Here is a 16,426-nt window from a genome sequence, read left to right on the forward strand (position 1 = left end):
AATGACATGCCAACTATCACAGGGTTACAAATTGCATAGTTTGCCGATGATATGGCTTTTCTCACCAGTGGAAGACATATTCACGCCAACATTCGAAGCCATCAATATCAGCTAGATGCCACAGCTGCTTGGTGCTAGACCAATAAAGAGCAATTAAATCCCACCAAAATGACATCCATCTATTTCAGCAAGAAACAACCCCTAAATGCCTACCAACTTGAGACTGCATGGCAGGATATCCTGTGAGGGGCAACAATGACTTTCCTGATGGCCACGTTGGACAGACACTTTTTTATCTGTAAACATTTGACTCTCTCAGGAACAAAGATTCCGGTGTTGACAAGAAACTCCACCCATTTTTCAAGAGTGCAGATCTTTGTACCATAGCAAAGCTTTCAATTATATAAGGTGATGGTTCTCTCTAGAACACTTTATGGCAACTCGATTTAGGGTCTTGCCAGTCCAACACAAATTAGCTATCTACAAGTTTTACAAAATATGGTCTCAGATAAATACTTTATGCCAGCCGCTATACTTGCATAGTTGACTTGCACACTGCTCTTCATATGATGACCCTGCACAACAGAGCAGACACTTTGCGTAACTCAGTGTACCACGTAGGTACAATTGCATTCTTGTCCATTCCACCAACTGGTGGTTTCTTACAGGCTGATGTACAAGTCCTATGAAGTTGGCCCCAAAAGATTATTCATAAGAAAGTGAGCCCAAGCACATAATTACCTTCCACTATGAAGTCTGGATCGTCATCGATGATGGCACTTCGATTTACATAGTGGAAAAAAAAGCAAAAAAAAAAAAGCGCAAGAGCACAGTGGCACAATGGGTTGCTATTCTGATATTATTATTACCCATCCTTATGTTCCTCCCAGCAGCAACTTTTCAGTTGTAGACTGTTCTTCAGTGATCTAGCAGTTATTAATGAAACTGGATGGAGTTACTGTCTAGTCCTCTATCAGTAGCATCTCAAACTGTTTAAAAAAAAAAAAAAAACAATATACTCCACTATGTACAAAATACAGATCTAAGTCCATCCTATGCAGCAGTCCACCACAGATGGAGTCCTTTTGCTGCCATGGTCCAGATAGGGTGTGGCAGCTGTCCAACAACACCCTCTGGTGGTGGTTGTGGTGTGTGGTGGCGTCATAAACTAGGTCAGTTGGTCTCCGAACCTCAAGGTGAACACAGAAAATTTGTTATTCCCACCAATAAATTTGAATTTCCCACTATTTTTTCAATTTCCTGCCAAAATTTCGATTTGCTGCAACTTCCAAGGGAGGGGAGAGGAGGGAGGGGAAAGGGACCCATGTTCCAGCTGGCAAAAACCCATGACATTATCAATTTAATTAATTTGACATCAATATTGGGGAAGGAGCCCCATTACCCCAGTACAGAACACTGTAGCTGTTTTCTTAAATTATGTTGTAGGAAATACTGTGAGCAGCAATACATTTTTAAAATGATTTTATTGTACCATTACTAGTTTCGGGCCTGAGCCCATCATCAGACAGTAGTGGTGACTTCTTTGCAAGTTTTACATTTGTGTCCTAAAATACAACAAAGTTTTTGAATTGCATAGTTTACAAAAGGTTTTACATCTGCATCCTAAAATATAATAAAGCTTTTGTGATTACGTAATTTCACGCTTATATATGCTCTGTAAACTGTACTTAACTTCATGAAAAGCTGTCCTTTATATATTATAAGACAGAGGTTCGATTTTCTTTTATGATCTATGCTAATCAGTGAACTGACCTACATACAAGATGTCATATACATACAGATGAATTTGTTAAAGGAATTAGAAATATACAACCACATTGAAAGTAAACCTGACTGCATTGTGAATGATCAACAAGAGTTAAAAAAAAGAAAAAACAATGTACCTCCAAAATTTCATACAACTCCTGTAATTTGAAGTGATAGAAATAATAATTAATTGACAAAGAGAAAATTCTTCATTGGCCATTACCAGCATCTTTCAAATTTAAATAATTACATGTACAAATGTATAATAAAATTATGTGTACTAAAAAATAAATGTTTTTGTAGTAACTCCAGAAGTGTGCCATATCTGTACACCTATCACATTCTTGGGCAGATCAAATCAGCAGTCAGTGTAAACAAATGTATATAACATCTTGTATGTAGTGCAGCTCACTGATCGGCATGGATTGAACCCCCATCTTACAATATGTAAAGGCAAGCTTTTTGTTAGATAAGTACAATGTATAGATCATATAAAACTGTAAAACTATGTAATTACAAAAACTTTGTCATACTGTAGGAGACAAATGTAAAACCATTTGTAAACTACGCAATCATAAAAACTTTGTTATATTTTAGGACATAAACATGAAACTTGTAAAGAAGTCAATGCTACCGTCTGATGATGGGCTCAGGTCTGAAATTAACAATAGTACTATAAAACCATTTCAGAAAAACTTCTGGCTCGTTGTAGTATTTCCTATAGTGTAGTTTACAACAATATTATTATGCTATGAATGAGATATTGACACAACAATAATTCCAGATATGTATGTGCCAGGAAAACTGTGATACCCATTGTTCCTCACTATATGTGAGCAGTCGACTTAAATATGTCATCTGATTTGTCTGATATCCAAACTGATCTCTGCTGAGGTCAGCTTCTACAGATTTTCCCATTTTTCTGTAAAGAATTCATGTTAGTATTTTGCTATCATGAGTCAGTACACTGATAGTTTAGTAATTTTCATACCTGTTAGCAACAGCTTTCTTTGGAATTGGAACTACTACATTCTTCTTGAAGTGTGAGAGTATTTCACCTGTCTCGTATTTCACCTGTCTCATATGTCTTGCATACCAGATGGAAGAGTTAGTCACCAATGGCTCCCTTGAGAGTATGAGTTCTGACAGAATGTCATCTACTCCCAGTGTCCGGTTTTGACTTAGGTCTTTCAGTACTCTGTCAGTCTTCTCACTGTGTCATAGGGCACTAAAAACCTGAAATTATGGTTGATGATCAGGTGGTCCTCAATATGTAGGGATGACGATCACACGTTGTAGCCAGTGGAGCCTCCAAACCAACACACATAGCATTTGCCAGCACTGCCACACAACAATGAAGGCTATCACATTGCAGCCACTACAGTGATGTCTCATACACCTACTCTCGTTGCCATTTCTGTATGGCAGGGTGAAGGAGGACTCTTGAAAAAATTCTGTTGTTGCAGTGGTCTTCAGTCCGAAGAGCAGTTTGGTGCAGCCCTCGTGCTACCCTGCTGTGTGCAGGCCTCTTCATCTCCAAATAATTGCTGCAACATAAATCCATCTGAATCTGCTTACTGTATTCATATCTTGGTCTCCTTCTACGATTTCTACCCCCCACACTTCCATCCAGTTCTAAATTGGCAATCCCTTGATGTCTCAGAATCTGTTCTAGCAAACTGATCCCTTCTTTTAGGCAAGATGCACCACAAATTTCTTGTCTCCCCAGTATTCAGTACATTCTCATTAGTAATGTGATCGATACACCTAATCTTCAGTACTCTTCTACATTATCACATTTCAAAAGCTTCTATCCTTCTCCTCTCTAAACAGTTTATCATCCATGTTTCACCTCCATAGATGTCTACACTCCAGACAAATACCTTCAGAAAAGACTCCCTAACACTTATTTGTATGTTCGATGTTAACAAATGTCTCTCCTTCAGAAATACTTTTCTTGCCATGGCCAGTCTACATTTTATGTATTCTCTACTTTGGCCATCATCAGTTATTTTGCTGCCCAAAAAGCAAAAACAGCTACTATTTTAGAAGTGTTTCATTCCCTAATCTAATTCCTTCAGCATCACCTGACTGCATTTCACTACATTTCATTGTTTCTTCATTTGAGTACATTCCATTATTTCTGTTTAGCTTCCATTGATGTTCATCTTATATCCTCCTTTCAAGACCGTGTCTATTCTGTTCAGTTGCTCTTTCAGGTCCTTTGCTGTCTCTGACAGAATTACTATGTTATCTGCAAACCTTAAACTTTGTATTTCATTTCCCCGAACTTCATTTGCTATTCCAAATTTTTTCATTTATTTCTGTTACTGCTTGCTCAATGTACAGCTTGAATACATCTAGGATAGCCTACAACCCTGCCTCATGCCCTTCTCAACCACTCCTTTCATTTCATGGACCTCGACCATTGTAACTGCTGTCTGTTTTCTGTAGAAGTTGTAAGTAGCCTTTCACTCCCTGTGTTTTACCCCTGCTATCTACAGAATTTCAAAGAGAGTGTTCCAGTCAACATTGTCAAAAGCTTTCTCTAAGTCTATGAATGCTATAAACAGTTTTTTCTTTCCTTAATCTATGTTCTAAATATGAATTGTAGGGTCAGTACTGCTTCACACATTCCAACATTTCTCTGATATCCAAACTGATCTCTGCTGAGGTCAGCTTCTACAAGTTTTCCCATTATTCTGTAAAGAATTCATGTTAGTATTTTGCTAGCATGAGTCAGTACACTGATAGTTCATTAATTTTCATACCTGTCAGCAACAGCTTTCTTTGGAACTGGAACTACTACAGTCTTCTTGAAGTGTGAGGGTATTTCACCTGTCTCGTATTTTGCCTGTCTCATACGTCTTGCACACCAGATGGAAGAGTTAGTCACCGGTGGCTCCCTTGAGGGTATCAGAGTTCTGATGGAATGTCATCTACTCCCAGTGTCCTGTTTTGACTTCGGTCTTTCAGTACTCCGTCAGAGCCTCCTACTGTGTCATATCTCCCATCCCATTTTCATCTATGTCCTCTCCCATTTCTGTACTACTGACTTCAAGTTCATTGCCCTTGTATAGACCCTCTGTATCCTCCTTTCAGGTTTCCCTGCTTTTCTTATGACTGGTTTTCCATATGAGCTCTTGATATTCATATAGGTGATTCACTTTTCTCCAAAGACATCTGTAATTTTCCTGTAGATGGTATCTGTCTTTCCCCCATATTTTTTTCTGATCATCACACAAGTGACAGCGTCATTTTGTTGTATTTTATGAATAATAATAGCCAGGGAAATAGCATTCATATGAAAGGTCCAGGCTGCAGCAAGTGAGTGTCAAATTGTCGATAGAAACCAATCCATACATGTTGCAGTTCTCCAGTATTGAGCCAGCATTATGGACAGAGCTGAAAAGGCTGTTACAGCTACACAGACAAGAAGCAATCATGTCATGTTGTAATAACACTGCATAGTCCAGTACACATTTATCATTTTATATGACCCTGTTCTGCCAATTAGTTTTGCACACACACAAATTATTTTCTTACCAGCATATCCTTTACAGTCCAAAATGCCATAGTGTGAGAACAACATTTTGTGGTAATTAATGCTGCCACATTCAGACTTACTCATTTCTTTATATTGCACCCCTTGATGCGAGAGAAGCAGATTGGCACTTGCTTCCACATTTCAGTTTCATATCTGTGAATGAGTTGAGTGTACCACTGAGCTTCCCAGAGACAGTACACAGAGCTTTACAGGACCTATGAACCTGACATCTTTCTGATGTCATCTTGTTATACAGTATTCCATATGTCCTCACAGTATGGATTCATTCAGCGTATTTTTTCTGCATTTTTAAAATTTTCAAAAATGTCAGTGCATGTCCTCTGCAGTACTTGAGTGTAAACATGTCTTGCTTTTTTTCCAGGCTATGTGCCCCAATCAACAGCAACAGCAAAGCGAGGCCCAGCCAAGTGGCTCAGCCCAGCAAGGCAGTTCAGCCCAGGCAAGTTTCTCGCCTCGTCCAGGTTGCTCATACTGGGGAGAGGGCTCAGTCCAGCCAGGTCGCCCAGTCTCATCACGTGCCCATCCCCAACCATGCCACTCGTCATTTTCATGTGGCCCTCACCGACCATCAGCCCAGGCAGGTGGCTCACGATGGCCAAGTGACTCAGCTGAGACAAGTGGCTCAGCCGAATCAGGTGGTTCGAGCCGAGCCAGTGGCTCGTCTGAGTCAGATGGTTTAAATCGAACCAGTAGCTCACCCGAATCAGATAGATCAAGCCAAACCAGTGGCTCAGCTGAGTCAGAGGGTTCAAGTCAAGCCAATGGCTCAGCTGAGTCAGATGGTTCGAGTCGAAGCAGTGGCGCCGCCAGGTCAGACAGTTCAAGGCGAGCCAGTGGCTCAGCCAGGTCTGTTGCTTCAAGCCGAGCCAGTGGCTCAGCTGAGTCCAGTGGTTCACGTCGTGCCAGTGGCGTATCCCGGTCACGTGGTTCATCATCACCCAGCGGATCAGCGTCCTCAAGTGGCTCAACCAGGTCCTCTAGAACAGCACAGGCGGGCAACTCTCGAGATGCAGACTCATTCTCTGAGGACACTACTTCAGTAAGTTCATCTGTGATTCTGTTGAGTATTATTTTTCGTTTCATGTTTGTGCAGATGTTTCACATGGTAATGACTTTAGATAGAGCATGATTGTCTTTTGTTTATGAGTTAATATTGAGTGACTGCCTCAAATGCTCACAGGAACATTTAAATGAGAGATCTACCTGTGCAATTAAGTTCACAACTAGCTATCTTTTAAACTTGAAAAGACAAACATATTTCCCAAGTTAGCAGCATTTCTTAATTTGTGTTTCATGTTTTCCTTGAACTTTGTAGTCAAGCCCCAAATATGATCTAAAACTTGATAACTAACGGAGGCTATGATAGAGATCAGAACATTCAGGTTTTTTGTGTCATTTGTTTCTGTTGCCTGTGTCCATGGATAAAGCCTGATTTATGGGCCTACCAGATCTAGGTAACCTCATATCATTGTGCAAGATTTGGTAGAGTTCTGGGACACAAAAGTTGCTCAGGAGCTACAAAATTTTTGTGTCGCCTGGTTCAGACTAGACCAATAATTAGGTCCAGGACAAATGATTTATTAACTCAACATGTGCTGATAACATTATGTACTAGAGTAGTTTAGTAAAATAATGGTGTGATTTCAGTCCTGCACAGTGGTTAGTATATGGTTAAGTAGCTTCCCTCAGACCAATTCATTCATCAGTGGTGCGCCACTGGATAGGTCTGAATACTGTCTGTTTCTTAATGTTCATTGGACTTGCAGCCTTTTTTTCCTGTGTTTTAGCATTAAACTATGTTTATTGTCGACCAGAAATTTGGGTTGCCTGATGATGCTAAGACAAATTTTTCACTGCTTTTGTGGAAGAGGTGATTGTGGAATGTGAGTTGTCCCCCTGTAGACGCGATTCCCTATTTTAAAGACTGTTTGTCGGCTTCCTTATATTGCATCCACTACAAAGAGAATGTGAAAGTAAAGATGTGGCTGTGACTTTTGATTCTTTCCCCTCTGTGGTGCCATGCAAAGCATGCAAAGTCCCATGCTAGACCACAGGATGAAAGGTGAACTCCTAGTGATGTGCAGCATACCAACAAATTTTTAAAAGTAAGCTCACTGTAGAAAGTGTTAGTCATCTTCTGTAAAAGAGCAAACTGGTCGCTTCGGAGTGCTGTAAATGGTGTAGAACGATCTCTTGTAAACATGGAACTTGATGTAAGAATATTGAATGTAGATGATCCTAACAGACAGGAACAGGTGAAGAGGTCACACTTTGTCATTGACGATTTGTTTCAAACCCACAGGAATTGATGCTGTCAGTGAATGCAGGTCCATCTCAGGCACTTTCCAAGCGAACATTGCGAGGGGAACTACATGCAGTGGACTTTTGTAGTCTGGTACCTTGCACAAGGTCATTGATCACATCAGTGTGTGAAGCTGCACGCCTTCAATGGGCCACACAACACAGAAACTGAATGGCAGTTGACTTGAGATGTGTATTGTTATACAATGAGTTGTGAGTTTTCCTCATTTCAAATTATTAAGGCATCGAGTGCACCTGTGAACTAGTGAGACATTTCACACACTACTTAGGTTCTGCGAGGTTATGATGTTTATTTCAGTGTTCTCAGTGAGCAAGTGTTGCCCTTTTTACTGCCTTTTTGTGATGAAAATACTGTGAACACTCCCATCTTCCAAGATGACAACAGCTGTGCTGACAGGATTGGATGCATACATTCATCACTTGATGATAAATCAGACACCCTACAGCACCTCGACTGGCTACCCAACCTTACTGCCATAGGAAATATGTGGCATGATTTGGGAAAGTGGGTGAAATGGACCAATCCACATCCCTGCAATTGGATAGCTCTAAGTCTAAGGGATCTAATCATCAATGAGTGACTTCAATAGTGTATGTTGTGCCTTGGAGAAACTTTTAGACTTCCCTCTTTGCCAAATTGAGACCACTATCAAAACTACAGGCTCTGATACCCGGGATTAGTGCGATGTCTCCTGGGAGTACAGAGATTTTGCCCAGAGTGCTCATTACATGACTGATATGGAATAAAATGCTTACTGGCAGATCTGGCTCACTTCTAAGTACTGCCAGGCTTCTAAATCAGTCTCAGTAATTGTCATCAGGCTCAGCTTTGACCCACAAGATGAAGTTAAAGTAGGCAAATATTTTATGCCACTGACAGTTTAATTACTAGTGAAAGGATTGTAAGGTGCAAATTATGGTCAGAAATTGGGGAAAAAGTTCTGAAAATACATATGAAAAGGTACAAAGAAAGTGCTGCTGAAATAACTTTATTTGGGTTTAAACCAGCTACATGAACTTACTTTGCCCTATTTACATGTTTCTGTTATACTGGATTACACACATTGTTTCAATGTTTTGGATACTGATATTCTAGCACTTTGAGCTCCATAGCTTCTTATCTATGGAGAAACTCTGCTTGACATCTACAGAAACCAATGGAACATATTTTGTCAGTGTACATAAAGGAAGTTCAGTCAAAGGTGCAAAGGTTTCCACATCTAAATTGTTCTTAAAATTTAATTCAAATTTGTCTTCAGCAAATCTGTGAAGAATGTCCCTAATACACATCAGCTACTCCACTGTACCTCCTTGTCCATAACGTCTTCTCCCAAACTCTGAATCACATCAGGCAAATACTTAAAGACATATTTCTATGCCCTCTGCCATCTCTGATAGAATTACAATGTTGTTACCAAGCTTCAGACTTTTTATTTCTTCTCCCTGAACTTTAATTATTTTTCCAAATACTTCCTTAATTTCCTTTACTGCAAAAAGTTCCAACTCTGGGTGTTCATTTTTGACTAATTGTTATTCCTGCTTGATGGCTGCTGCATCCATAGAGCCTAGGGCACTTAAGAAGTGTTTGATTTTCTCAAAATTTTCACACAAGGAAACTGTGCATCATATCCAAGTACCCCACATGGTGATGACAGGAGACAGTGGAAGGTGGAGCCGTCTCATTTCTTGATAAAAAATTTGATGACTGGGAGCCTTTACCAGAATCTTCTTCAGAGGTTCAAATTTTATTTGATTTCATAGCTGAAGGTTGACCATTGCTACTGAGGTTGACTGTTGTTGCTGGTGTTGGCCATTGTTGCTGGAGTATGAATAATTACTGGTGCTTTCCATAAATTATATTTTTACATTAATTGACCAGTGTTGACTGATTAAACAAAATCTTCAAATCCTATTGAAGAAGAGAAAAAAAATCTGTCTAATAAAACGCAGATAAAAATGTAGGAGGAGGGGGGGGGGGGGGGTTCTAGCATGGAATAAAATTTGAAAAGTCTCTGTAAGTCCATCTTTATACAGGTGATTGTGGGACCCTGGCCGTTCAGTATAAAATGTCGAATCAAAACACCTTCAGCCATCTAAATTTCCAGTTGTCACTTTACTTGAGCTACGTTACACCACCTTCAAATCCCCTGACTGACATGTAGGAAGACCCCCACCTCTGGTACAGCCAAAATAGGGGTCAACATTCAGTCACTGGCATCTGTAGATTTCTTCTTGACACAGAAATTTCTTCGATCATCACTTGCTGATGTATTTCTAAGTCCTTTGCCATCTCTGATAGAATTACAATGTTGTTACTGAGCTTCAGACTTTTTATTTCTTTTTATTTATTACTTTTCCAAATACTTCCTTAGTTTCCTTTACTGCTTGGTTTGTATGTAGATTCAGTAATATGGCAGGCAGACTGCAATCCAACCTCACTCTCTTCATAACTACTGCCTGTCTTCTATGTCCTTCAGTTCTGAACATCATTACTGCCAGGAATTTTCAGCGACTGTAAGGGACTTGCCTTTTAGCTTGTATCTTGGTGACATTCACCTTACAAGCTTGTTGTGTCTCATTTGGTAGACAAGCATTCTGCAGTGTCCTCTCATTCTCCATCTAGAAGTAATATTCTGATGTGGTAGAGACCACAATCCAATGTTACAGATCTCTACAAGAGCAGACAACATTGTGTAATGGGGTGAACTGTGACCACGGGGTTGTGCAGAAGGCCACGTTCCCCATCTCCAGGATTACAGAGCTAATGAAAGTAGAGTGCTATTCCCATATGAAATTAACATAGTATGCAATTTGGCCAAAATATTGTGATAGACTTAACTACTACATTTCATGAAATATTTTCAGGATGACTCATACGATGAGACAGACCTGAGCTCAAGAGTTCCTTCTACTGACACTCGCAAAGGTCAAATAGCGGTAAGCTATCAGCTTCAGTGTGTCTTAAAAATGATGTCTAGTAAATTGTGCTCAAATTAATCTAAGATATTTTCTGCAGTTTTTGAGGAGGCGTGACATATACAAAGGTATTGACTTCTACGTGACTCAAGTTTATGAATATAAGGAACTTATGGACTTGTCCAGAATTTTTGAGGTATGTATACCTGATTTGATTTTTTCCACTTGAAATTTTCACATCTGCTTGCCTTGAAATTTATTTGAGAATTCTTCCACAGTTGAGCTCAGTTGATGAGGACACTGACATCGACATGTACATGCCAGCGGGGAATGATTCTGATGATGAAGGGGAAGAAAGTCATGCTACTCGTGGCCAGGTCAGTGGAGCTCATTTGTGTATTTTTTGATAGACCAGAATGAATGTTAAGAACATTACCATACTTCCCAAAGTTTTAAGTTGTCCAATTTGTAATCAAGGTGACTTTCAACAAGTAATACTGTTCTAATTGACAATTTTTTAATGGCGAAGATATATACAAAAACTTAGATGTTAATCATTTGAAGTTTAGGTATCCATTTGCTTTAAAGTTAATATGAGTTTTCTTGCTGCAGATATCATTTTCACAAGGTGAAGAGGCTCAGTTTAACATAATATCAGAGAGTGATTCTGAGGAGGAGGAGGAAGAAGAAGAAGAAGAGGAGGAGGAAGAGGAGGAGGATTCTTCTGATGACCAGGTTAGTGGAGCTCATTTATATATGTACTAGCTGAGTACCCCATGTTTCCCGGGTATGTATTTGTTCTGGTTCTATTAGTCCATCTCCTTCACCCTCCTCTCTGTTCATCTCCTCCCCTTGTCTCTTTCCATCTCCCACTCCCTGTCTCTCCATCCATCTCCTCCTCCCATCTCTCTGTGTCCATCTCCTCCCCTCTATGTCCATCTCCAGCCCCGCTCTCTCTGTCCATCTCTTTCTCTCCCTTCTGAGGCCATCTCTTCTTTCTGCCTCTATCTCCTCCCAACCCCTCCCTCTACCCACCTCCTCCTCTTTCCTTCTTCTTTCCATCTGTTCCTCTACATCTACATAGATACTCTGCAAGCCACTGTACTGTGCATGACGGAAGGTACCCTGTACCACTACTTGTCACTTCCTTTCCTGTTCCACTCTCAAATAGAGTGATGGAAAAACGATTGTCTGTATGCTTCTATGTGAGCCCTAATTTCTCATATCTTATCTTTGTGTCCCTTACGCACTGTGTATGTTGGTGGCAGTAGAATAGTTCGACAGACAGCTCCAAGTGCTGGTTCTCTTTAAGTTTTCTCAATAGTGTTTCTGGGAGAGAACATTGCCTTCTCTCCAGGGATTCCTATTTGAGTTCCCAAAGCATCTCTGTAACACTTATTGTTGTTCGATCCTACCAATAACAAATCTCGCAGTTCACCTCTGAATTGCTTCAGTATCTTCCTTCAATCCGAATTGGTTTAGAACCCAAACACTCAAGCAGTACTCAAGAATAGGTTGCACCAGTGTCCTATATGCAGTCTCATTTACAGGTAAACCACTCTTCCCTAAAATTCTCCTAATAAACCAAAATCAACCATTCACCTTCACTACTACAGTTCTCATATGTTCATTCCACTTCATATCGCTTCACAACATTATGCCTAGATAGTTAAACAACTTGACTATGTCAAGCAGGACACTACTAATACTGTATCTGAACATTATAGGTTTGTTCTTTGTACTTATCTGCATTAACTTACCTTTTTCCACATATAGTGCTAGCTGCCATTCATCTCACCAACTGGAAATTTTGTCTAAGTCCTCTTGTGTCTTCCTGCGGTCACTCAACTTTGACACCTTACCATACACCATGGCATCATTGGCAAACAACCTCAGATTGTTGCAGATTTATGTTTATAGAGAACAACAGTGGTCTTATCACACTTCCATGGGACACTCCTGATGATATCCTTGTCTCTGATGAACACTTGCCACAAGCCTCCAACATATCTGTGAACTTATACCATATGCTCGTACCTTCATTAACAGCCTGCAATGGGGCACCATGTCAAATGATTTCCAGAAATATGGAATCTATCGCCTATTGCCCATCATCCATAGTTCTCAGTATATCATGTGAGAAAAGGGCAAGCTGAGTTTTGTACAAGTGATGCTTTATAAAACCATGCTGATTCATGGATATAAGCTCCCCAGTCACAAGAAAGTATATTGTATCCAAACAGAGAATATGTTCAAGGTTTCTGCAGGAAACAGAAGTAAGGGATATTGGTTTGTAATTTTGTGGGTCCGCTCTTTTACCTTTCTTATATACTGGAGTCACCTGCACTTTTATTCCAGTCACTTGGGGCTTTGTACAAGAGATTCACATTAAATGCAAGCTAGGTAAGAGGCCAATGCCATAGAGTACTCTTTGTAAAATCGAACTGGGATTCCATCTAGACTTTGTGTTTTATTTGCTTGTTACTATATTGTCCATACGGGAGTCTGTCCGATGGTCAGATGACAGTATGTTGGTATGATACTCCTGTGTGAATGACATCTTGAATGTGAAATTTAAAACTTCGGCTCGCCCCCCTCCTCTTCCCCTTCTCTGACTGTTTTCCTTTGCCCTTGTATTCCCCCATCTCCTTCTTCCCTATATTCATGGCTGTGTCCTCCTTCCCCCTCTCTCTCTGTCCATCATTTCCTCTCCCCATTCTGTCTCCACTGTATAACCCCCACCACAGTAGGAATGTTGCTGGTTCTTAAGCCCATGGTATTTCTATCCAGGTGGCAAGTAATATATATACCAAGTTTGGTCGAAATCGGCTCTGAGGTTTAGGAGTCATTTCTTTATCTGCAGCCTTGGCCACATACACATTTTACATACGTTTCACATATATTGAATATATTTCACACATATTTGGACACATATCTCACCTTTATCTCTAGCACATTTGCCCTGTTATTACATTTTGATGCAGCTCAATGTTTGTGACATCATGTGTCCTGAACTAGGTGCCGTAGAATGATACAACTCTGTAGGTACATTCAGTGGGATATGTAGATACTGTATGCAAGATATGTTGCACATAGAATTAGTAGTAAAGAAGTAAATCAAAGCATCATGCATGGTATGGCAGTCTATCAGGCATACCGGTGTTATGGGGTCATAGCCCCTGAAATGTGTGTTAAACAATGATATAATTTTGCAGATATATTCAAAGGTATATGTAAGTACGGTCTGCAAAATGTGTCATGAATATGGTTAGTTCTAAAGAAGAAATAAATGAAAATGTCTCATCGGCTGTGGATATTTTACTGCATGAACAGTGATAATACCCATCCATCATTTTGTGAGGGTTTTCAGTGAGAAAAAAATTGGTAAAGGTTTGAAATTGTTTGTAAACTTTGTTGAAAATCATGAAGTGTTCTCATTCTCAAATATAGGATGAATAAAGTCTGGGTATTCGCACATCATGGTCTACCGTTGCTTTTCACTCCCTCTCCTTTGGTAGGTAAATGGTTATTACACCATAGTGATTCTTCAGAGACAGTGAGTGACATGTGAACCATGTTTGATTGAAATCGGTCCATTGGTTTAGGAGGAGAGGTGGGACATACACTATGTGATCAAAAGTATCCAGAGATCTGGCTGAAAATGACTTACAAGTTTGTGGCATCCTCCACCAGCAATGCTGGAATTCAAAATGGTTTTGGCCCACATTTAGCCTTGATGACAGCTTCTTCTGCCGCAGGCATATATTTCTTACAGGTGCTGAAAGGTTTCTTGGGGAATGGCAGCCCATTCTTCAGGGAGTGCTGCTCTGGGGAGAGGTATTGATGTCAGTCAGTGAGGCCTGGCATGAAGTCAGCATTCCAAAACATTCCAAAGGTGTTCTGTAGGATTCAGGTCAGGTCTCTGTGCACGCCAGTCCATTACAGGGATGTTATAGTCGTGTAACCACTCTGCCAGAGGCTGTGCATTATGAACCGGTGCTCAATTGTGTTGGAAGATGCAATCGCCATCCCCAAATTGCTCTTCAACAGTGGGAAGCAAGAATGTGGTTAAAACATCAATACGGGCCTTTGCTGTGATAGTACCATGCAAAACAACAAGGGGTGCAAGCCCCCTCCATAAAAACACGACCACACCATCAGATGACATTCACCAGGCATTCGCCATACCCACACCCTGCCATCGGATTGCCACACTGTGTACCATGATTTGTCACTCCACACAACATTTTCCCACTGTTCAATCATCCAATGTTTATGCTCATTACACCAAGCGAGGCGTCGTTTGCCATTTATCGGCATGATGTGTGGCTTATGAGCAGCTGCTCATCCATGAAATCCAAGTTTTCTCACCTCTCACCTAACTGTCATAGTACTTGCAGTGGATCCTGATGCAGTTTGGAATTCCTGTCTGATGGTCTGGATAGATGTCTTCCTATTACACATTACAACCCTCTTCAACTGTCAGCAGTCTCTGTCAGTCAACTGACAAGGTCAGCCTGTACGCTTTTGTGCTGTACGTGTCCCTTCACGTTTCCATTTCACTATCACATTGGAAACAGTGGACCTAGGGACGTTTAGGAGTGTGTATATCTCCCATACAGACGTATGACACAAGTGACATCCAGTCATCTGACCACTTTCGAAGTCCATGAGTTCTGCGGAATGCTCCATTCTGCTCTCTCACGATGCTAATGACTACTGAGGTCACTGGTATGGAGTAACTGGCAGTACGTGGCAGCACAATGTACCTAATATGAAAAATGTATGTTTTTGGGGTTGTACTGATACTTTTGATCACATAATGTACATACATACATACCTACATTTTTGTAACATATGTGCTGATAATCTTGGTGATGAGTGCCCATAAGCTCCTTCCTATAATATATATTGTAACTGCAATGTATGACTTAACACACACCCAATACAAACTCATAGTGACCCCTATTTCTCAGTGCATACTACTCAAATTTCATGGAGGGACTTACGTCATTTCAGGATGTCACAACAATTATGATCATTAATGGAAAGAATAGGCAATTCACCATGAAGCTAAGAGTTTTTATCAAATAATTTATTAATTTATCAATAAATTTATAAAATAATTTTTGTAAAATGGTTTGTGAAAGATTGTAGAGCAGCCAGCATATGTGCAACATACTACTTTTGCTAGTACTCCTATACCGACTGGTTCAACAGTGCTCAGATGAAGACTTCCAGCTTCGTTGTGTCCCCTCACTTACAACCCTATGCTTGCTTCTTTTGACATGCATCTCCACATGCACACTGAGGTATCCCAGCATCAATAGCTCATCAAATTGTCTGAAAATAATGTGCCGTTTCTGATGGAAATGACACAGTACTGCCATTATCACTTGCAACAGAGAGAGAGAGAGAGAGAGAGAGAGAGAGAGAGAGAGAGAGAGAGAGAGAGAGAGAGTTTTTTTCCTGGACATTGTTTGCTTGTGCTTCCACACTCCACACTCAGAACACTTAGATAATCAAATGTCCCACACTAAAACTAGGCGAAACATGGTGACTTTTAGTACATTGCACTTAATTAGTTACTGTTGTCTCTGCCAGCTGAAAAAGATGCAAAACGAACTAGCCTTACCCTAATTTCTTCTCAACTCCACCTCATCAAGCCATACATCAGTATTGTGCATGCTGCATATAACTCACTGCAAACACAGTTTTTCCTTCTGTGTACTTGATTTGAATGTGGAAATGCATTGATATTGTTTCGTTTTTCTTGGAGTGTTATTAGAAGCACAGTCAACAGAGCTAGCTTGCTGTTATGCAACATTCCTGCCATGTGTAATTTTCTTTTGG

General features: G+C 40.3%; 1 protein-coding gene across 4 annotated transcripts in view; it reads left to right on the top strand.

The window, feature by feature from the left end:
* LOC126297852 (uncharacterized) overlaps positions 1–16,426 on the top strand; it is a 447,299-nt gene that overhangs the window by 392,414 nt on the left and 38,459 nt on the right. For all 4 annotated transcript variants that reach the window (XM_049989115.1, XM_049989117.1, XM_049989116.1 and 1 more), the window contains 5 exons: positions 5,697–6,374; positions 10,523–10,594; positions 10,674–10,769; positions 10,852–10,950; positions 11,186–11,308. In XM_049989115.1, the coding sequence (XP_049845072.1) occupies positions 5,697–6,374; positions 10,523–10,594; positions 10,674–10,769; positions 10,852–10,950; positions 11,186–11,308 (1,068 nt within the window). The remainder of the gene's footprint in view (positions 1–5,696; positions 6,375–10,522; positions 10,595–10,673; positions 10,770–10,851; positions 10,951–11,185; positions 11,309–16,426) is intronic.

This window comes from Schistocerca gregaria, chromosome X (genome assembly GCF_023897955.1).
Source record: "Schistocerca gregaria isolate iqSchGreg1 chromosome X, iqSchGreg1.2, whole genome shotgun sequence".
Taxonomy (NCBI): domain Eukaryota; kingdom Metazoa; phylum Arthropoda; class Insecta; order Orthoptera; family Acrididae; genus Schistocerca; species Schistocerca gregaria.